The sequence below is a fragment of the Leishmania infantum genome, chromosome 14 (genome assembly GCF_000002875.2).
Source record: "Leishmania infantum JPCM5 genome chromosome 14".
NCBI lineage: Eukaryota > Euglenozoa > Kinetoplastea > Trypanosomatida > Trypanosomatidae > Leishmania > Leishmania infantum.
In genome coordinates, this window is record NC_009398.2 from 543,127 (window position 1) to 564,530 (window position 21,404).

Genomic DNA, 21,404 nt, shown 5'->3' on the forward strand with positions numbered 1-21,404 from the left:
CACACACATATATGCGCTTCCCTTTTCAAATGCAATGCAGCTCGTCACTGTCTTCTAACCTCCCCCCTCCCCCCCCACACTCTCTCGCACGCCGCAGACTTACAGCGCGCGATCCGCGGGGCCTTCGACCGATTTTCCGCCCCTCACACATCAGCGCTTTTTCGTTTTCTCGTTCACCTGGCCGAACTTTCACGGCGCTGTAGCACACAGGAGTTGTATACCATCACGTCGCACGCTCCTTCCCTCTCTCTCTGCTTACGCGCGTGTGGGTAAAGAGGAGGCGTACGCTCGCCCTGGCCAGCTCACCACATCCGCATCGCACGCCCATCTCTGTTTCGCTGTTGCTGTCGGTTTCACTTGGTTCACACTTAGAGCATCGTGCCCACCTCCATTCACGGCTGCTGTATCTGTGTGTGCGCGCGCCGGTATTCGCCTCCGGCACACTCCATCCCCTCAGCTTCATATCTGGTCTTTCTAGCGAGAGGGCTTCTCTAGTTCGGTTGCGATGCCCTCCTCCACTCGCGCGTCCCGTCTCGTGGTGTCTGCCGCGGCGGCGGCGGCTGTTTTGGCTGTGCTGCTCGTGGGGCCGTGCTGTTTTCTAACCGCCTACGCGGCCGCCTCTCTGGGCGACTTTGGGCAAGAATACCAAGCTATTATGGAGTCCGCCGGCAAAGGCTTCGGCATGCTCTACCGCGACATGACGGCACCGCCTGCCTCGTACCAGTGGGAGTGCATCGAGGACTTGTCGTCGCATTATAGCGTGGCCTACGCGTCTCTGACAGAGCCGTACACGTTGAGCGTCTTGGCCTCCATGATCACGGTGACGCGAACTGCGTTCACCCCTGGTGTGTCCTACAGCCTTATTGGCATCGCCTGCACCTACGACGGCAACTGCGGTGATTTGAAGCGCGGGAGCTTGCTTACGTTTTCACTGCGAGAGGACCTGATTATCATCGTGGCCGGCTCAGTCTCAAGCAACGGCATCACGAACTTCTTGCCGGTCTCCTACTACGTCGTCCAGCTCGCTAGCTCGTGCTCCAGTGCCAATATCGCCAATGTAACGAGACCTTTTAGTGTTGGCGCCTCATCCGTGTGGATGCAGCTCTGGCAGTGAGCTGGGTGCAAGGGAACGGAGCTGCGTTTCACAGCGAACACGCCTCCCGACGGGCTCTCTCTCTCTTGCATTGCTCAAGGCTTGCACGGGTGCTCACACACGGAGCACGGCCAGCGGCAGATGTTTTCTTTTCGCCTTTTCGGAGTCCCCGGCACTGCCGGTGCGCGCGTCCGTGCGCACCTGCGTGCATTTCTTGACTCGTGCCTCCCATTGTTCTTTTTTCGTCTCACCTCCCTCCTTTCCTCTCGCTCGAGCCATGTTTTTCTCGGGAAGGTGGCGGTGGTGGTGATGGTGGGGGTGAGGGGGGGGGTCTCCTGACGGTAGGCAACGGCGTCTTCTGCGCTCGTGCTGCACCGCTGTGGCGCATCATCGTTAGAGAGAGAGGAATAAGATGTTTTGTTGTATGTTTGCCCTCTCTCTGTATTTTCTTACGGGGCAATGGACGAGGGCTGTGCTGGCTTGCCTGTGTGTGCCTGCGTTGTATGTGCTTCCACCGTTTTGATATCTGGGAGAAGCGCAGCTCAGTACACGCCACACCTGCGCAGAAATTCAAGCTGCAAAAGAAGGTGCGGTGAGGGAATACACACGTTGTAGATGCTTTTCGAACAACAAAGCCAAAACCGAGCATGCAGGGAGCTGTGCGTGCTGCACTGCTGCGACCGCCGAGACTTGCGACGACGTGCGGGCGCGCGCAAGGAGAAGGGAGGGGGGAATGTGCAGAGATTGCAGAGGAAGCGGGGGAGAGGTCAACGTCTTCTTGGCTGCGGCGCGTCTGTGCTCTCCCGCGCCCCTCCGCGCACCGCTTCTTCTCGTCCCTTGAGACCCCAATTGTCTGTTCGCAAGCATCTCGCCTGCCTCTCCCTGCCGCACTATCTGCAACGCCCTCTGCCCAGCCGATCGGGTGTGCGCCTGTGTGGTTGTGTGTGTTGTATTTGTGTGCCGTGGCCGCCCCTCCCCACTCTGGAGGGTAGCGGTGGGGGCTCTTCCTCAGTTGAGTCGCTGCTGTGTAGGGCTGCCCTTCGTCGCGGCTGCTTGATGTTTACTTGCGATCGAACGCAGCACTTGACTCCCACGCACATGCGTTCTCCGTTCTCCACTGCCTTCCTCCCCTCCCTCTCCTTCTCCGCTTCTTGTGCGCACTCCGCGAATTCACCATTGCCGCCGGGCGGGCTGATGTCCTCGCCACGCCTTTGCCCGGTCATCGACCCCCTCTCTCGCGTCTCGCAACGAAACACTGCCAACTCTCCCCTCTCCGGCTCTCCTCCCACAAGTCTTTTTACGGTCATGCAAATCTTCATCAAGAACGCCGCCGGCCGCTCGGTGGCTGTGCGCGTGTCCGCCGAGGACACCGTCGCCTCCCTCAAGGCACAGGCCAACGTGACGCAGGGCAACCTCTTCTTCGCGGGCATGTGCCTCGCCGAGGAGGAGACGCTCGCCGCTTACGGTCTGTCCAAGGAGTCCACCGTCGACGTTGTCATCCCGGTGGAGGGTGGTAAGGGCAAGAAGAAGAAGAAGCGCATCTTCACGAAGCCGAAGAAGCCGACGCACCGCCACAAGCTGGAGAAGATGCGCGCGCTCAAGTACTTCAAGGTGACAGAGAACGACGACGGCTCCTACAAGGTGGAGCGCACGCGCCAGGACTGCCCGCACCCCCAGTGCGGTGCCGGCGTGTACATGGCCCAGCACAAGGACCGTCAGTACTGCGGCAAGTGCCACTTGACCTACAAGGCGGAGAGCAAGTAGAGCGTGCGAGCAACGACAAGAGAAGGACGAAGACAAGGAAAACAGAAGGCAACGCGGCAAGACGGAGGACGGCCGCATACCACAATCAGATGAAAGGACGCACGCCTGCGTGAGCAGCGTGCTGCACCCGTGTGTGTGTGTGTCGCCTCGTTGGTGCTGGTGTGTTGCGGTCTGTCCCATTCACCCCTGTCTGCGTCTATGTGTCTGCGTTAGCTCATTTCCCCCGTTTCTTTTCGTTTTTTTTTTCATTTCGAAAACGAAAAGGCGAACATGAAAAGGTATTGACCGACGTTGCATCTCAGCCCCCGCTGCCCAAGAGCGATGGGTACGCCGTGTGCTGCTTCCCAGTTGGCGCGCAGGATGGGACGGCGGTCTGGGAGGCTGCGATGTGCGCCATGATAGCTGTAACGGCGTGTGCGTGAGTGGGCGTGCGTGCGGCTGCTTCTCTCTCTGCGCCGATGCACTTCCTCCTTGTGGTGGATTTTCATCCCCCCCCCCCCACCCCCCACCCCCGAGGCGTGCGTGTGCGGCGGTGCGCGGTGGCTCACGCACAACACCTTTTATTTTGTTTCCATCGTATGTTGCGTCGCTCGCTGCAGTTTGCGCTCTGCGCGTCTTCTCCTCCCTTCTTGCAGTCTTTTTGCCCCTTGCTTCCATACTCCATAGAAAAAAAGGGCTCCCGCCTTGCACTCGGGGCGTGCCTGCGCTGCCCGCCTGCACCCATTTCTTTTCTGGCCACTGTGCGTTCTGCACCGCGTCACCCATGTACACAGACTGCGCACTGCTGCTCAACACGGTGCTCAGTGAAAGTGGCTGTACGGACGCGTCGTTGCAGGACACAGCCGAGACGGTTCCTCTTGTCTACCGCACACTAGCAGAGCACAGCTACTGCCTCCTGTACGTTGTCTCCGTTGCCAAGGCCCTCCTGCACGAGGACGACGCGGCGTTCGCCCATCTGGCACGTGCGCAGGCGCAGCGACAGAAGACAGCTGCAGAGACCTTGTCGACACCGGCGCCGCCTGTGCCGTTTGCTTTCCCTTCTCCTATCCCACCCCTTGCGCCATCCGACAGCCTCGACATGCACCTCACCATCATCGGCGGGGGTACGTGCTGTGAACTGATGCTGCGGCTGATATGTGGCCATGGCTGTGCTGGCGGCGGCCGTGGCGCTGGGATCTTTTGCGGCACGACTACTCGAGACCCGCTCGTGCATCCATCGCACATCACCGTCATCACACGGCAACCAGAGCGACTGGCGCGCTACGCGGATCTGGGGGTGCATTGCCTTGCCCGTCATCACGGTCGACAGGCAGTGGAGCGCAGCGACGTGGTGGTGCTGACCTGCCCTCCAGCGCAACTACAGGAGGTGGCGCGAGATCTCTTTACCTCCGCGTCGATGGAGACTGCCACGAGCGCGGGGCCCTCTCAAAACAAGGTCGCAGCGACCGCGTCGTCGCCATCGCTGCCGTCGTCAGGTGCTGCGACGCCCTTGCTGCGGTCGAATGCGGTGTTGCTGTTCTGCATGGCCGGCGTTCCGGTGCGCAAGGTAGCACAGGCGTTTCAGCACTCCTCGCTCGATCTGATCTTTACGCCGTCACTCCACACTCTCAGCACGCACTTCCCGTGCGCCGCACCGTCGAATGATGGCGACGAGCCGTCTACCACCGCCTGTTGCTCTGTGTATTCACCAACGAAGGGGCCGCCTCTGCCGGCGCAAATACCGAAGACCTCGCAGGAGTGCGACAAGTCCCTTGAAGAGCATTCCATTGAAGAGGCAGGGCAGTGCTTTACGGCCGCCATGGCCGCGTACCGCAGTGCTCGACTTTTCGAGATGCACTCCTCAACATCGTTTCTGCGTCCTGCAGTGCTGCAGCAAGCCGCAAAGAGCGCTGCTACTGGGGCGGCAGCGGCGCGCGAGGCCACCTGCTCGCGGGTACCGCCGCTGCCTGGCGGCACGTCCTATCCGGCTGCCGCCGCGCCACCCCGACTCACCGACTTCACCGCTGGACGACACCCTTCCACGTGTCCCACCCTGGCAGAATACCTGGATCTCTGGCGCGTGGTGAAGGCGTACGTGAAGGCGACCTTTGCAGAGGAGGCGCTGAAGCTTGCTCGTGCGCGCGGCAGCGCTGGTGGTGGCTCCCGGCGACGTCGCGGAAACGTGGGGACAGGTGACAGCTGCGGCGGTCTTGTGAGTGTTGTGCTGCCAGACACGACATCGAAGCGCCACTGCAAGTCAGAACCTGGTGAAGTCGAGGCTGAGCTGTTGCCAGCCCTGATACTCCTACCAGCTGCGCAGACGAAGGTATTATGGGACGCGTGGTGGGGCAACAGCGGGCGCGGCGGCCTTCTAAGCAGGAGCGACGCCGCGCCTCCACTGCCGCCTTCCGTGACAGACGTGACAGGTATGTGGTTGTGTCGCGTCTACACGAGCGCGGCTTCCCTCAAGGCCAGCCTTGACGACCAGTTCCGTCACCTTCTCGGTGCTTGCACGCGGTGATGCCGCCGCCCTGATGAGGCGGCCTGCATGATCGGCGGTTTGACGTATCGTGGCATGATCGTGCCACACCACCGAATGGCCTTGCTGCTGCGGGGAAAGCGTTGTGTGCGCCCGAAGGCGGATGCCCCGCAGCCTTCACCGCCTCCATATCGCTCTCCGACTCTTCCTCCGCCCTCTGCCATTTTCTTTGACGAGCTCCTCGGCGTTTTGTTTCGTTATGCTTCCTCATGTTTGATGTACACAACCTGTGGCGCACTCACGCTTGCACGGCGCCGCTTCCTTCTTCTTGTCTTCATGTTCGCGCTCGTGGCCCTCCTCGCCGTTTTCGTTGCCCTCATCTCGCTGTGAGCCGTCCGGAGTGGCGGTGTCTGAGAGAGGCACACATCGTCATGTCTGGCGGTTGTGGCCCGCCGATGATCGCCGCTGCGACTTGCCCTCTCTTTCCCGCACTCCTCTCGAGCGGGGTTGAGGACAAACTCAATGCATTTGATTTTTCACTCATGACGCGTGCTCACATGTTCCTGTGCACTGGGCTTCCCGCTTCCGGTCGTCCTCCTCGACGCTCCGGGCGGGGGGGGAGCACAGCCCCAGTGTTTTGGCGTTCACCTTGCCAGTAGCGTTTCGGCGCGCATGCGGCACCCTACTGTCCCTAGGCGCACGCGTCTGCCGCTTATCGCACCCTCTTCCCCCACCACCACCACCTAATGCTCTGACGACCACTCAAACAAATGCCCCCCTCTCCCCTCCCTCACGCAAGCACGCACCGGGAGAGACGCGCGGACGCAGACACCCACAGAGACACAAGCCGACCCCCCTCAGATCCGCCCTGGTTTGCGCTTTATTTGTGCCTCTCTCTCCGACGCCTCCTCCCTCCAGGCCCTCTGAATTTTCCTTTCGCGTTTGCAGGGTTTGGCCGTCGTCATGTCCTCGCTGATTCGATGCACCGATGACCTCCTCCATCAGAAGGCCGTGCAGTCGTCGCACTACGAGCGGTTGGAGCGTCAGCTGTTGGACGGAGAGCGGTGCCGCCGTGCTGCCGTCTTGGCACTGCGGCAGCGAGTTGCAGATGTGAAGCGGCGCGGCAAGGACGTCGTCGACCTCCGCCGCGAAAACCACCAACTGGCGGATCAACTCGCTCAGCACGCGCTTCAGCTTGCCGCGCTGCAGTGCCGCAACGCCGAGTCGAAGAAGAGAGAGAGCGCTGCGGTGGAGCAACTGCAGGATGGCATACGAAGCTTTTCGGGCCATCCAGCACGCATCGCCCTTCTTGTGCAGGCCCTGCAGGCTCAGAAGCAGCTGCACTGCGCTGGCAGGCGCTTCTCGAACGAACTCCAGATGCTCTGGGGTTTACTGTGCGTGCGGAGGCGAGCGCTGGTTTTTGTGGCGCATTCGACACGGGTGCTCAGCGTGCACGCCGCCTTGCATGTACGGCTGACGAGTGCGCTGCGCGACCGCGTGACGCGGTGCTCGGAGATGCGTGAGGCGGCTGGCCGCCGCACCGAAATCGCAACAGCTGCGCGTGTGGACCGCGTGATTTCAGATCAGCAGGCGGCGGAGCGACTGCTTCTCAGTGTAAACGCTGAAGCGGGTCTTCTGAGCGTGTACGCTGAGGCTCTGGATGGCGCTTGCGGAGCAGCCGAGGAGGAGGTTGCCGCGCTTTCAGCCGCGATCGACAAGTGTGATGAGCGGCTGTCGGCGATTCGTAGGACGCTGCAAGAGAACGAAGCGGCGGTGGCCGAGGCAAAACGCTCTTTGACGGCACAGCAGACAGCGCACGCCGAGGCGTCGACGCTACACGAGATGCAAGTGGTGCGGGCTGCAGAAGAGCTCTCCGCTGCGGCGGCCGACGAGGAAGCAGCCAACTCACACGCAGAGGAGCTGCAGCGCTCGGTGCAGGTCGCTGAGCAGGACACTGAGCTTCTTGCGCGCCGAGTGTACGCCTTGGCATTTCTCCTCCTTCTCTGCGAGCAGGAACAGCTGCGGCTGTCACGGCAGTGCGCTGAGCAGGCGGAGGAGAAGGCGAAGACTGAGCTGGAGCTCGCGCAACTGCGCAGATGGCATGAAGAGCGGCTGGAGCGGCTGCGTGCCTCGCGAGCAGCGGCGGCGAACCGTGCCGCACGAGATGCGCTGTTATCAAAGGAAGCGCACGACCGCAAAGCCACGCTGGATCTCGAGAGGGATGAGTGGAGACTGCTGTACGCGCAGTTGGTGCGCGACGCCTGCCGTGCAAGGGCTGAGGCCTCGGCCGCTGCGGCCGCCGCGCCAGTCGCCAAAAGGGCGCGACGTGCGCCGGTGGCGGGCGGGAGAGAGGCAGTGGAGCGAGTGCTAAGTGCGCGTCCTCCGCGACGCAAGCGAGCGCGTGCGGAGGGGAGGCCACACGTCACCGCAACGGCCGCGTCGCGTCGACAACGGTCTGCGCTGGAGGCGGTGGACGCGTTGAATCTGGCATCGTCACAGCACAGCAGCATCGGCTACCTCACGACCACGCCCGCGTGTGAGGAGGCTGCAGCGGCAGAGTTGACGTCACAGCAACACAGAAGCGGTGCTGCACACGTGATGGCTAACATGCACGCAACACCACTGCCCCCATCCACGGCCTCGTCTACCCTGCGCCTGTCGTATCGGCTTACTTCCGTGAAGCCTGCTGCAGTGGCGAAGAAACCGATACGAGCGCCGCCAGCGGTTCCAGAGTCTCTGAACCCGGTGCCTGATAAGAAGCGAAAGGCTGATGCAAGAGTCACAGCTGCCGCTGGTGATGTGCAGCACACTCCAACAACGGCAGCGGCGCACGCATCGGCCATTTCGCCTTTCACTTCCGCAGTAGGGGAAGAGTCCTCGGACTCGAGCTTCTCCTTGGTGAGGAACCGAAAGAGTGCTGCCGCCGAGGCCGACACCGGGAGCGACATCTCCGACGTCCGACTGTACTCTCCATCGCCCTCCCCGCGATGCCCGCCCGGCAGACACGCAGCTGCTGGTCCACCTACGGCCGCCGCGCACCCTCTTCCCAGGCCTGTTCGCCGACAGGGATGTGGCGAGGCTGCCTTGGCAACCGCCCATCGCGTTTCCGGCAGCGCTTTGGCTTCTGCGCTGGCCGCCTGCACACCGCGCAGCACCGCCATCGGCGGCAGTGGCGACCGCACATCTGCCCACTCTTCTTCTTTTCCGTCCCATTTCACGGGGAACTTCGCGGCGCTACCGGGCGTGCGCGGCGGGACGCGGCTGCCCCACAAGTCGAAGGCGGTGCGGCTGCCACGGCGCCGTGCGCCCCTTCTGGCGGCAGCTGCCGCGGACCTCGGTGAGGACCTCTTCGCTGACATGTTCTTATGAACCCCTTCTCTTCGTCCCACAGCCCACACGTGCCGTGAAGTGGTGGCGTGCGTGCGGGCTGTGGGGCGGTTTCTGTAGGCCAGTGCTGTTCCCATCCGCACGCTCGATAGTGTAGTGGGTCTCTGTCACCGCTGCCACGTGCTCTCCCTCCTTATTAAGTTTTCACCCTGCTGCTATCTGCTATACACGCCTCCCTAACTCCTCGTTGTTTTACAAATCCCTTCGCCTCTCGTGCGTGCTGTTCTGGACGTCATTGGTGCCTGCTTGCGTGCGTGTGTGCGTGTGCGTACTCTCTAGCGAAGGTACGTGTGCCTGCCGTGCCTTGAATCTTGACCGTACAGATACGCGCACATGCGCACGCACGCACTGCAGTACCGGGTTCTCGATCCACTTTCACTCTCTGTTTTCCGTGCTCGCCTCTTGCATCACGCGATGGCCAAGCACTAGCGAAATCCCACGCGGTGCAACTTCCAGAGGCTACGCGATTCTGCTCGCCTTGCTGAGCGAGGCGCTTGCGTGGCGGACAATGGAGGCTGTGATTTACCGTCTCGCTGCGCCCACCATTGCTCGCCTGAAAACGGGGGCGCGGTGTTTGGCCGTTCCCGGTCCTCTTCCCCTGGCCCAACGCACAGCGCCGACGGCGTCTGCAGCGAGAGCCCGCGTGGCCAGACACGCCTCTCCGTCCCTCAGAGCGGCTCCTCACCTTCCCTCCCCCCTTCAGGCGTATGCCCGGCATCCTCCCCCACTTAGTCTCTCGCTCCCTGCCCGCTCTCTCTCTCTCTTCTGCGCCTTCGCCTGCTCATGCGCCACGTACGCGTGCGGCGCTTCGCCTCGTCATGGTTCGCCACGGCGACAACGAAACAAAACGACCCCTCTTCGAAAAAAAATGTCAAACGACATGCGCACGACGACGACGACCACCACCATCGCCGCTGCATCAACAGTATAGCAGAAGCTTGTTTCCGGGAGCGATCACAGCTTCCCCCTCCCCATTTGTTCTTTCTCGATACATACATACGTGGGCACTCGCCGACGCAGACGCATACGTTTAACTTCACGGGCAGGGTGGGGCGTGCGTCTCACCACTCACGCAGCCCTCCGTTTCGTGGTGTTAGCGTGTTAACGTTGTGCCGATTCGCTCGCGAAGAGGCTGCGACTGACATCGTCAGCCGGGTGTACGCCGTCGCACGTACACGCTCACGTTGTTGTGTGTGTGTGTGCTGTGCGTGTTGTGTTTGGGGTCAGCTCTAATCACAGTGTCGCACGCTTTTTTTTCTTGCACATTTTGGCACATTTTCGATATTCCGTTGAACGCGTATATATATATATACGCGTGTGTACACGTGAACCTGCTCTTCTTCCCTTTATTTTCCTTGTTTGCTTATTTCTCTCATTTCGGCTTTTGCCCTGTCGTGCGGCACGGCAAGTTCTCGGTCATTTGTTGGCGCGTGCCTCGTTTTGTTTTCGTGTGCCCCCTCTCGTGCGTGCTGGTGTTGATAGTGCTGCGTTCCCGGCTCACTCGGCGCTGGTTCTTTCCCTCGCGCGTCGTTGCCGCCTCCTTCCATTCATCGCTCGTGACACACACGTTTGCCCACCATGTCGGCACCTTATCCGTCAAGTCCGTCTTTGTCGCCGTCGGTGGGAACGAAGCGCGTGATCGCGTCCCCGCGCACCGCACATGACCTCACGATGCGGCTGGGCAATGACGGCTTACACGGTAGTCGCTCTGGCATGGTGTCCCCGCTGACGGAGCTGCTTGCGTCTTCCCCTTCACGTCTGCAGCCGCTCTCCACGGATGTCGGTCTCTCACCAAGTAACTGGGCTGGCCGGGGGAGCGGCGGTGCTGGATCGCTGCTACAACCGGCGCGCGAGCAGGCGAGGGTGCCAGCAGCACCTGACATCACTCCCGCGGCCCCGTCACGTCACACGCGCCGGGGTAGCAGCCTAGGGTGTAGCTCGCCGCCTCAAGCGCCGCTGCAGCGAGAGGGAGGATCTCTGGCAACCGACGGCGCCTTTGACTCGCAACCCCCGTCGTCTGGGGAGCGGAATACTTTCCTGACAGTGCCACAGTCGAACACCGGAAAAGGTGTTCCGCCTCCGAAGCGAGGTATACCGTTGCTCTCGGGAGCGTTGTCGACCCCTTCATCCTCTTCACAGACGTTTCCACGCACATCTGTTCCCGCCGCGCTCAACAGCGGCGGCACACGCGACGACAGTGTGCTGGTGCAGCAAACACTGACCAAGTTGTCGACAAACGCAGTCACGGGAGATAAAGTTCAGCGCGAGTGCGACGCCTCACCCGCCGGGCGCACCGTGCACGAGAGCCCGCTGGGCACGACAGGCGGCGCCAGCGGAGCTGGTAGCGCTTCTCCTTCCACCGGCGTCGCTGGGACGGCGAGTCGCACTCTGGAAACATATGCCCTCCCTAATGCACTTGTAGTCGGCGGGGGATCCTCGAACTGCACGACACCGCACTCGCTGTCCACGACGATGGTGAGTCCACACGGCCGCTCGACCTTCGCTGCATCGATCTTGACGACGGGCACGCAGCTGACGACGGGGAACGGAACCGCCAGTACGGGCGGCTCCGCTGGGCTTGGTGCCAATCACAACGGCGCATGCGCTTTCACGCCTAGCAGCCTCTCGCAAGATGGCAATGGAGGTCAGTCCCGGGCGCCACGCCTGGCGAGCCATCTGTTCCTCGAGGATGGATCGATTCCAGATATTTCGTTGCCACCTGCGACTCTGCAGAGCCCGGCGGTGCCGGACGGCCAACAGCACTTTGGTTGCAGCGGCGGCGGTGGCCATGTGAGCGTCACCGCCCTCGACCAGTCGCGAACGCCGCTGTGCTCTGCCGAGCGGCGGGCAAGCTTATACGACGAGAGCAGCGCACTCGCTGCTGTCTCCTTGCCCGCCGACGCGTCGCGACCGACGGCGGCAAACTTTGTGAAGGGCGAGCTGATTGGGAAAGGCAGCTACGGCGCTGTGTACCGGGGGATGCAGCGCAACAACAACAGAATTATAGCAATGAAGGAGATTCGGCTGCCTGGCGTGGTGGAGCAGCAGCTGCGGCAGCCCGAAAAGCTAGCGGCTACGGCGGCGTCGCCTGCGGGTGTGTCGTCGTGTCCGGTGCTGCCGGCATCGAATTCAGTCAAGGGAGAGAGTGCATTGGCGAAGGAGGTGGCGGCTATCAAACGTGAACTGACGCTTCTCAAGCAGCTGAACCACCCCAACATTGTCCGCTACCTGAACGACGAGGTTGTCGACGGCACGCTGCGCATATACATGGACTACGTCTCGGGCGGCAGCGTCACGGCCGCGCTCAAGTCGTATGGCAGCTTCGAGGAGCCGCAGGCGGCCGCGCTGTGTTTTCAACTGCTGCAGGGGCTCGCCTACATGCACCGCCGTGGCATCATCCACCGGGATTTGAAGGGTGACAACTTGCTTTTGGAGACGTCGAGTCAGCTCAAAATTGCGGACCTGGGCACCGCCCGGAGCATTTGCTCGTCGACGACGATGACGACAAATATCGTCGGAACGGCGTACTTTATGGCTCCGGAAGTACTGCAGCCGAACGGCGCGGCGGCCGGGACGGCGGCGGATATCTGGTCCGTTGCCTGCTGCGTAATCGAGATGATGACAGGCAAGCCACCGCTCTCTGACCTGCCGAATCAGTTCACGGTGATGATGGCGATTGGCGGCTCGGCCACGGTGCCGCTCGACAAGTACATTCCAGCTGACAACACGTGGTCCAGTGAGGTGCTGGACTTTGTATCGCAATGCCTGCGCGCAAACCCGGCACAGAGGCCCACGGCGGTGGAGCTGCTGCAGCACAGCTGGTTCGCAAAGTTTCTGAACGTGGTGCACGTGCCGTCTATGTCGACGCCGGCGACGCTGAACTCCTTTCTGACCCCCCCGGCCCCGCCCATTGAGCGCCCTTTCACCTTATCACCACAGCGGCAAATGGTGTCCCCAATATGCTCGCCTAACTTGACCGCGGTGCTCACGCCAGGCTACGCCGGGCCACAGTATAGCGCCGGCCAACCGGAAAGCCGTAGCAGCAGCCGCACCAGCAGCCGCACCAGCAGGGAGCGCAAAGGAAAGCGGGACAAGCGGGTCTCGGCGCGGCGTCACACACGCTACTCGACCAGCGGCGCCACGAGCGCGACATCGCGCCGCTCACAAGAGAGTTCTCAGGCGAGCACGCCGCAGTACAGCAGCAGCACTCGTACGCGCGACGGATCAGCGCAGAGCGCTTCCTTGCCGCGCTCACACAGCCATCCAGGGAGGCAGCAGGGCCCCACGTCGAAGCGCAGGGCCCACGCGCACACTCCGGGTCACGGACTCCTCAAGGACGACTCTCGGCAAAGCTCGAGCAGCGAGTACGCGATGCCGCACCACACGTGCACCCCCGGTAGCGGTAGCGCCGGCGCCGGCGGCGGCGGTGACGGCAGCGGGGATAACAAAACCAAAACGGTGTTCCTCCCCGCCATCACACACAACGGAAGCGTAGCACTGTCACCGTGCGGCTACTCCCTCGACATGTTGCGTTGCAGCCGATCGCTGAAGAACAGCGGCAGCTCGCGAGAGCCGGTGAAGGCTTGCTTGCACACTACCGATGCGGAGAACAAGAGCCGAGACTTGCTGCACCTCGGCCAATGCCTAAGCGACCACCACCAGTCCTTCTCCCGCGACCTCGTCGACTCGTCTATGCAGCATGGAGGTGTCACCAAGGCCGGGGTGGAAAGCGGATTGAGCACGCGTGGTGCTGGGAGCCACAGCATGATCGACGACCTGGAAGGCATGGGCCAGCGGACGCTGCCCCCCAGCATCTCCGCACTCCCCTCGACGTCGTGCAAAAACACTCGCGCCAGCGAGGGAGCTAGTTAGAGGACCTGTCTTGCTATGGCGCCGAATGTGTGCGTTTGTGTGTTTGTTCGTGTATGCAGTCAACGCGCTTGCTCGCTTCGGCTGCTCTCCGGGCGTCATACCATGCGGAGGTCCGTTCTTGTGCATCTGTGTATTGTGGCGAAGGCTCTCCATCGTTAGTGAGCGCATGCGTCCGGCAAACTGCCCTTTGCCCTGCGACCTCCACCTGCTTCCGCAGACGCACACACGCACATTTTCCTCTTCATCCGCTTCCCACAGCAAGCCGGTAGGGCTCTATGGCGGACTCAAAAGTGTTTTCTTTCCTTCTCGCTCTCTTTACGGGGGTTCGTTGGCGCCCTTCTCGTGTTGTTGTACAGTTTTTTCTCCCGGCGGCCAGAGCCGAGGAGGCGCACCGGCATTGGGCGCCAGCGCTGATGCTCGTGCATCGAATACACCCCGCGATGCGCCCTGCCCCCTTGTTGCTGCTGTTCTGCTGCCACGCTGTCACTGGAACTCCCCGCTCGGGTGGCCCTTCCATTTCATAGCTGGCGTGCTGGGATCGGTCCCACCCCATCGAGTTGCCGCTCGCATCTCCATCATGTGAGACGGGAAAGCCGGAGGGATGGATGGCCGCGCAGTCCCGTGCGTGCGCACCAGAGGTACACATGCAGCCCCTACACACCACCTCGAGGAAATAAGGCTCGGGGCAAACGGCGCGATCGCACACACTCGTCATGTCGGATGAATGCGGCTGTACGTATGCTACGGGTGGCAAGGCCGATCCTCTACACTGACCCTCTCCTCCCCTCGCCTCTTCTCACCCACGCTGGCGAGGCAGAGGAAGTATTGAGGTGCTGTGTGTGTGTTAAAGTGCTGTTCTTGGCTGTGTGCCTCTTGTCCATCGTTTTATTGCCCCCCTCGCACGTCTGCCGTGGCTTGGCGTCTGCGCCTCTCAGGCGTGCAACAGGCGAAGAGCGTACGATATTGTCCGCTTCTCCCTGTTGTGCGCGCGTCTCTCCCGTCACCTACCTTTGTGGGGTGTGGGTGTCTGTCTGCTCGCACCCGAACGGTGTGGGCCGGCGCGCATGTCGTCTCCTTCCACTCCGCTATGTGTCTCTGTATGCGTATCTGCTCGTCTGCCTCCGTCAACGCCTCACGTAATCTCCTACTTGCTGCTGCCGTCACGCCCGCCCTCTTTCTTCTCCCTTAAGCGAGGAAGGGCGGCGTCGTCCGCTTCGGGCGCTCTTATTGCGGCTACTGCTTCTCCTCTGCCCGATGACGACGCAGTGTGAGGGGGAAGGGGCGCACCTCGGTGCGTGGCATCCAGGGCCCACTCCCCACGCTGTGCGAGAGCAGGCCAGGCAGCCCCCGCGGCCCTTTTTGCCCCTGCCAATGCCGAGCCGCCGCTTCTGGTGGTGGCAGGGTGAGGCGCCTACAGCGTAGGGTGCGGTGAGAGCGACTCACCGCTGCCGATGTCGGCGGTGAGGTCCTGGATGGCGCCGCGTCGGAGCGGCCTGTCACGGTGGGCACGCTTGTGCCATCCATGTGGCGGGCAGAGTGCCGGCGTGACGGGAACGCATCTCACCGGGCCCCCCACACGGCCCACTGGTGGTGGGGCGCCTGGGCCACCCCGACGAGGATGCACCACGTGGCGATCGCCACAATGGGGTGGCGGGGTGGGGGGAGCGGCTGTGAGGAGACGTGCGAGGCGTGTGGTGCGTAGAAGGTGACGCAGGGGCCGTGCTCAGGTGACCGAGTCGGCGCGCTGCTGGAGCACGTGCCCCCCCCTCGCTGCTTCGCACCACGCGATGGGGGCCTGTGACGGTGCGGGGGGAGGGGGAGGGAGGCCGAGCAGAGTCTGAGCGCGCGCTGCATGGCCGCCATAGCTCTCGTTGAAGTCATCTACTTGGCTGCATCTTTTTTTTAGTCGTCAGATACCGCAGCACTCTGTTCACCGTCGCCGGCAGGTACACACGCGTTTCGTTCCCTCTTGCCCTGTGGTGATGCGGTGCCGGTGATGCCGTAGCAGGGCCCTTCGCTGTTCATGTGCTGATTATTTATATATTTGTAACCACGCACACACCCACACACATATATATATATGTGTAGATATACATATGTGGAGAGGATGATGTGGAGCGAAGGGCGGCAGCGATCGTAGCGATGGTGATGGGTGGTTTGCTGCCACCCGCTCCCTCTGCACTTCTTTTTCTGTGGTGTGTATGTGTATGTGCGTGTGTATCGGTTGTTCCTCTGTCTTGTGTGCTGTTTCACCATCGTATCGGTGTCTCTTGCTGTCTGTGGGTGGCTTGCGTTCTTGTCGCCTCTGTTGTTGTGCCGTGCCACGTTGTGCGAGCACGATAGCCAGTGCGCAAGAGCGAGAGAATGCTTTAGGGAAAGAGTGCCGCCACGTTAGCAACAGCAAAAAGAGAACCCACATGTGACGCGCGTGTCTGTGTGCCAACACTTACAGCTACGCTGACGAGACGACATGGCCGCGCTGTCTGGCACGCTGTCATCTCCTTTGGGGTCTGTATTCACGGTCTTCTAGTCAACGCAGGCGCCAGAGGGCGAAGAGAGCGGATGTGCTAGTGCTTGGCATAGACCAGGGCCCTATTGCCGTCTCTCTCGGTCTTGTTTTCACCTGCCTCGTGGGCGGCCTCGCCGGGTCGTCGCCGTTGCCCCTCCTCCCTCTCAGCCTTAGCTCTCTTCCACCTGCTGCTGGATCATCTCTCCACTGCCTGACGGCCTTCCCACCTCACCCGTGCCTCTGCTCGCCTGCCTTCCCGCGCATACTAAGAGCCATATAAACGCAGCACTCCGGCATCGTTCACTTGGATGCACGCACCCACACCGGCGGTTATTCAATTCCTGCTTCCCTCTGTAGTTTAATGTACAATCCGGCGCTACCGAACCACTACCGCGACGTCGTCTTTGCCGCTTATGTCCGCCGGCGCCAACGTGAGGAGGCGGCGGCGGCGCAGCAGCAGCGGCAGCCGAACGCGCTCGCCTCGGCGCTCTCTGCGTCGTCGCTCGCCGCACCGTCCATGGCATCCGTGAATGCGCCACTGCTGGGCCTCTCGGCAGAGGAGCTTCACCAGCACCGCATTAAGGAGAGTGCGGCCCTCGGCATCCAGCGGGCGGTGATGATGGAGAAGGAGGCCCTCGAGGTGGAGCACAAGCAGCGCCGGCTCGAGGGACGCGATGCCCGATCTCGCATCAGCAGTCGCCTCGACAAGCTCAAAGCGCTGGCGGCGAAGTCAAAGGCGGCGACAGGTGTGTCGGCCTCCGTTGACGCTGGTGGCGCTGTTTTGCAACCAGACGACCCGTCATCGCCAACGTCGTCGCCGTTCGACGCCGAAGCAGCACCGTCCGCTCCGCTCATGTTCCAGCGCTCCTCCCTTGCGGCGGGCGGGTATGTCATGACCGCGGCCGACCCATCCCTCCCGGGCATGCTGCTGCGCACCAACACACGGTCTGCCGTTCAAGGAAAGCCAAGCTCCACGCTCCTCCTGCGCTTCCTTCACGATAGCCCCGTGCTGGGGTGGAACAAAGCCGCCATCGCAGAGGCCTCTACCTTTTCCTCGGCGGAGTCGTCCTTGTGCGTGCCGGTGTTGACGCAGGTGCAACAGCTATGTCGCCGGTTTGGATTTGTGCGCAGCATGGCCGCACGTGTCTATGCCGAGGATGTCGTCACCGCAGCACTCGCACGCGCACGTTCACAGACCAGCGTGGAGACCCAAGTGCCGTCTGCCGAGGAGGTGCGGCGGGAGCAGTTGCGCGTGTGGGTGCGCTTCGACAGCGTCACGGAGGCCTTCAAGGCAGCTGAGAGTCTCGCGAAGGAGGTGCCGCCTGCCACACCCGCTGGCCCACCTGTGTTCGCGGTGGCTTTCTACCCGACTGGCCTCTACGACTCGGACGCGCTGGAGCTGCGTGAGGAGGACCTGCTGGCCCCGGCTGCGTGAAGAGAAGGAGAATAGAGCGGCAAAGGAGAGAGATGCTGTGCGCAGAGAAAGAGGGAAGTGTGTGCTTGTGTCGTCTTCTCATCTTCCACCGCTTCCTTGCGCAACCCGCTCCCGTCTTGATAGTTACAGAACACGTGGCTCTCGCTCCTACTCTGCTATGCCGTACCTTTCATCGCGCTTTATCGCCTCCCTCTCGCGCAGAGACCTACGCACCCTCTCTTGCTCCGGCGGCTTCATGAACCCTCGCCTGTCCGTCCGTGAGCTGCACCTCCACACCAACCAGCGAAGACGAGAAGGGATGGTACACTGCTACCCGGGTGCCATACGCTTTTGTCCTACCTTTGCATTACCTTACCTTCTGCACGATCGTTGACCTCGCGATCGACACCACTGGCGCTGACACCATCGACCACTGCCAACCGATCGTGTGCGTGCGCTTCGCCATGCGTTCTTTGCTCACCCTTGCTATTCTGATGCCCCCGGTGACGACGCAGTGTGAGGGGGAAGGGGCGCACCTCGGTGCGTGGCATCCAGGGCCCACTCCCCACGCTGTGCGAGAGCAGGCCAGGCAGCCCCCGCGGCCCTTTTTGCCCCTGCCAATGCCGAGCCGCCGCTTCTGGTGGTGGCAGGGTGAGGCGCCTACAGCGTAGGGTGCGGTGAGAGCGACTCACCGCTGCCGATGTCGGCGGTGAGGTCCTGGATGGCGCCGCGTCGGAGCGGCCTGTCACGGTGGGCACGCTTGTGCCATCCATGTGGCGGGCAGAGTGCCGGCGTGACGGGAACGCATCTCACCGGGCCCCCCACACGGCCCACTGGTGGTGGGGCGCCTGGGCCACCCCGACGAGGATGCACCACGTGGCGATCGCCACAATGGGGTGGCGGGGTGGGGGGAGCGGCTGTGAGGAGACGTGCGAGGCGTGTGGTGTGTAGAAGGTGACGCAGGGGCCGTGCTCAGGTGACCGAGTCGGCGCGCTGCTGGAGCACGTGCCCCCCCTCGCTGCTTCGCACCACGCGATGGGGGCCTGTGACGGTGCGGGGGGAGGGGGAGGGAGGCCGAGCAGAGTCTGAGCGCGCGCTGCATGGTCGCCACGCTACACGTAAAAATAAATGCGGGAATGCGTAACACAAAATCTACTCGGATTGCCGGAGTTGACCGATGCTGTGGACCGCACACACGCACGCGCCCCGCGCACGCACTCGGCGCCATCGCCGACCCCTCCCTCCCGCTGCCTGATCCACTGCTATGCACGTCTTCGGCTCTTTCTACCCTCATGTCTTTTGTTCGGTGTCTTTGTGGTTGCTGGGATGGTGATTGTGGAACACGTTCACGCACATACACACGTACGTGTGGGTATGTGCACATGGGTATAAACTCGGGCCTGTCGTGATTTGATCGCTTTATAGATATCTGGCATCGCTGTGTCCCATCTTCGTCTCCTCGTCGCTTACACCCAGGTAGAGTTACAGGCACGCGCCCGAACACGCAGACCGGCGCCCCCGAGTCTCCAGCGGTCTCTAAGTCTCCCGTTGTCTCTCCGTCTGCCTCTTGTCTTACCGCCTTGCAGCCAAACCACCTCCTCTTTGTCCCTCGTGGGCTCCTCACCGCTGGTATCGCCTCCTGCTCGTGTGTGTTCTTCGTCCCGCTTCTCTACGTGAACGATCGACTCGAGGGCCTCGCCACCCCCCCCAACCTTTTCGCATCACCTATCCGAGATGGCGTCGCTCATCCCCACTCTGGCTGAGCAGGACCCGGAGCTGGCGAACATGATCGAACTTGAGATGAGCCGTCAGTTCCGCGGTTTGGAGATGATCGCCTCGGAGAACCTGACGTCCAAGGCGGTGCTGGAGTGCCTCGGTTCTGCCCTGACGAACAAGTACGCTGAGGGCGAGCCTGGCAACCGCTACTATGGCGGTACTGTGTTCGTTGACATGGTCGAAAACCTCGCCAAGAAGCGTGCCCTGGCCGCCTTCGGCCTCGACCCCGGAGAGTGGGGGGTCAATGTGCAGCCCTACAGTGGGTCACCGGCAAACTTCGCCGTCTACACTGCGCTGCTGGAGCCGCACAGCCGCATCATGGGCCTTGACCTGCCCAGCGGCGGCCACCTCACACATGGCTTCTACACGCCAAAGAAGAAGGTGAGCGCGACGTCTATCTACTTTGAGTCCTTTCCATACCATGTCAAGGAGGACGGCCTGATCGACTACGACGCTCTCGAGTCCGTCGCGCTGGTGTTCCGACCTAAGATGATCATCACCGGTGCCTCAGCCTACGCGCGTGACTTCGACTACGAGCGGTTCCGTCACATCTGCGACGAGGTGGGCAGTCTTCTGTTCATGGACATGGCCCACACGGCCGGTTTAATTGCCGGTGGCGTGCTCAAGTCGCCGTTCGGGTATGCAGACGTGGTGACGACGACGACTCACAAGTCCCTGCGCGGGCCGCGTGCTGGCATGATCTTCTATCGCAAAAAAGATCGCCAGGGCAAGCCTACGGACCACGAGAGCCGCATCAATCAGGCAGTCTTCCCTGGCTGCCAGGGCGGTCCGCACGAGCACCAAATCGCCGCTATCGCCACACAGATGCGGGAGGTGTGCAGCCCGGAGTGGAAAGCATACGCCATGCAAGTGCAGAGCAACGCCCGCGCATTGGCAGCCGCGCTAAGCTCCAAGGGCCACGTGTTCGTTTCCGGTGGCACGGACAACCACCTGCTGCTGTGGAACGTGCGGGTGCACGGCCTGACCGGTAGCAAGGTGGAGAAGCTACTCGACGCCGTCTCCATCTCCGTCAACAAGAACACTATCCCTGGCGACAAGAGTGCCATGACGCCGGGCGGCATTCGCGTTGGCACTCTGGCGCTGACCTCTCGCGGCATGGTGGAAGCAGACATGAGCACCGTCGCCGAGTTCCTCGACCGCGCCATTGTGCTGGCCAAGCAAATCCAGGCAGCGATGAACGCGATGAAGCTGAGTGACTTTGTCGCGGCGCTGCAGACGCACGCGGGCGTGGCCGCCCTCCGCAAGGATGTGGAGGCGTTCGCGACGACCTTTGCGATGCCCTCCTTTGATGTGGAGCGTATCAAGTACAAGGACAGTCTGCCCGAAGAGCGTTGACGGAGCCCTGCAAGAAACTTTAAGAGGGACTGTGATCTGTATGCGTGGCTGTATACGTGTTTAGACTTGTGTTGCATATGCGCTGTCTGCCAAGGAAGCGGGAGGAGCGGGCATAAGAGAGGGGGTGGAACATGATAGGAAGAGCTGCGGTGGCTGCATCGGAAGTGATGAGTGCGGCTGCAGAACCGCCGGTTTCTGTCGCTCTGCTTCGAAAAGATGTATCGTCGCCTCGAAAGTTCCGTCGGTAGCGAGCCACGTGGCGGGGACGTGCCTTTGGCATCCTCTTGTAGCGCGCGTGTCGACTTCGCAATCCCCCCATAGCCCCGGATACCCCTGCGACGTAGCACGGCCACTTCAACCGGCGTTCCTGCACCACACGCCGGGTGTTCAACAACACGTCTGTGCAGGCCCTTATCGCCCGCACGTTTTGTTTTCTTGCTTTGATTCGTTTTTATTTTTAGCTCTTGAGTTCAGGAGTCAAGCGGCTGGTGAGTCGTTTCAGGCGTACATGCGCACACCCACGCATGCAGCGTATACCCATGTCTACTGGGTGACGGGCAGCGGCTGAGACAGACTTCTCTTTGGGCAGGGTGATGCAGTGCGAGGAGGAGGAGAAGCGAAGAGGGCGAAGATACACGGCGAAGCAAACGAAGTCAGGAACGAGGCGCGCAGGTTAAGAATCTCTTGTGGTAACACAGTTGAACCATAACCTGGCTCTTGATGTGAGTTGTGCAAGCATATCTTCTCGCCTCTCTCCCCCTCGAGCCTCCCGCTC

At 61.9% G+C, this 21,404-nt stretch overlaps 7 protein-coding genes across 7 annotated transcripts; all 7 read left to right on the forward strand.

The window, feature by feature from the left end:
• Nucleotides 1–655: 655 nt before the first annotated feature.
• LINJ_14_1340 (hypothetical protein, unknown function) lies at nt 656–1,114 on the forward strand (the record flags this gene model as incomplete). Its single annotated transcript, XM_001464276.1, has 1 exon — nt 656–1,114. One exon carries the CDS (start codon nt 656–658, stop codon nt 1,112–1,114), a length of 459 nt encoding a protein of 152 aa, XP_001464313.1.
• A 1,284-nt stretch (nt 1,115–2,398) lies between these two features.
• LINJ_14_1350 (putative ubiquitin/ribosomal protein S27a) lies at nt 2,399–2,857 on the forward strand (the record flags this gene model as incomplete). Its single annotated transcript, XM_001464277.1, has 1 exon — nt 2,399–2,857. One exon carries the CDS (start codon nt 2,399–2,401, stop codon nt 2,855–2,857), a length of 459 nt encoding a protein of 152 aa, XP_001464314.1.
• A 763-nt stretch (nt 2,858–3,620) lies between these two features.
• On the forward strand, nt 3,621–5,357 carry LINJ_14_1360 (conserved hypothetical protein; the record flags this gene model as incomplete). The annotated part of the gene is made up of 1 exon (XM_001464278.1): nt 3,621–5,357. The coding sequence occupies one exon, from the start codon at nt 3,621–3,623 to the stop codon at nt 5,355–5,357; it is 1,737 nt and encodes a 578-aa protein (XP_001464315.1).
• A 921-nt stretch (nt 5,358–6,278) lies between these two features.
• LINJ_14_1370 (conserved hypothetical protein) lies at nt 6,279–8,684 on the forward strand (the record flags this gene model as incomplete). The annotated part of the gene is made up of 1 exon (XM_001464279.2): nt 6,279–8,684. One exon carries the CDS (start codon nt 6,279–6,281, stop codon nt 8,682–8,684), a length of 2,406 nt encoding a protein of 801 aa, XP_001464316.1.
• Nucleotides 8,685–11,174: 2,490 nt separating this feature from the next.
• On the forward strand, nt 11,175–13,574 carry LINJ_14_1380 (putative protein kinase; the record flags this gene model as incomplete). Its single annotated transcript, XM_001464280.1, has 1 exon — nt 11,175–13,574. One exon carries the CDS (start codon nt 11,175–11,177, stop codon nt 13,572–13,574), a length of 2,400 nt encoding a protein of 799 aa, XP_001464317.1.
• A 2,870-nt stretch (nt 13,575–16,444) lies between these two features.
• Nucleotides 16,445–17,518, forward strand: LINJ_14_1390 (conserved hypothetical protein; the record flags this gene model as incomplete). Its single annotated transcript, XM_001464281.1, has 1 exon — nt 16,445–17,518. The coding sequence occupies one exon, from the start codon at nt 16,445–16,447 to the stop codon at nt 17,516–17,518; it is 1,074 nt and encodes a 357-aa protein (XP_001464318.1).
• Nucleotides 17,519–19,231: 1,713 nt separating this feature from the next.
• SHMT-S (serine hydroxymethyltranferase (SHMT-S)) lies at nt 19,232–20,629 on the forward strand (the record flags this gene model as incomplete). Its single annotated transcript, XM_001464282.1, has 1 exon — nt 19,232–20,629. The coding sequence occupies one exon, from the start codon at nt 19,232–19,234 to the stop codon at nt 20,627–20,629; it is 1,398 nt and encodes a 465-aa protein (XP_001464319.1).
• Nucleotides 20,630–21,404: the final 775 nt, after the last annotated feature.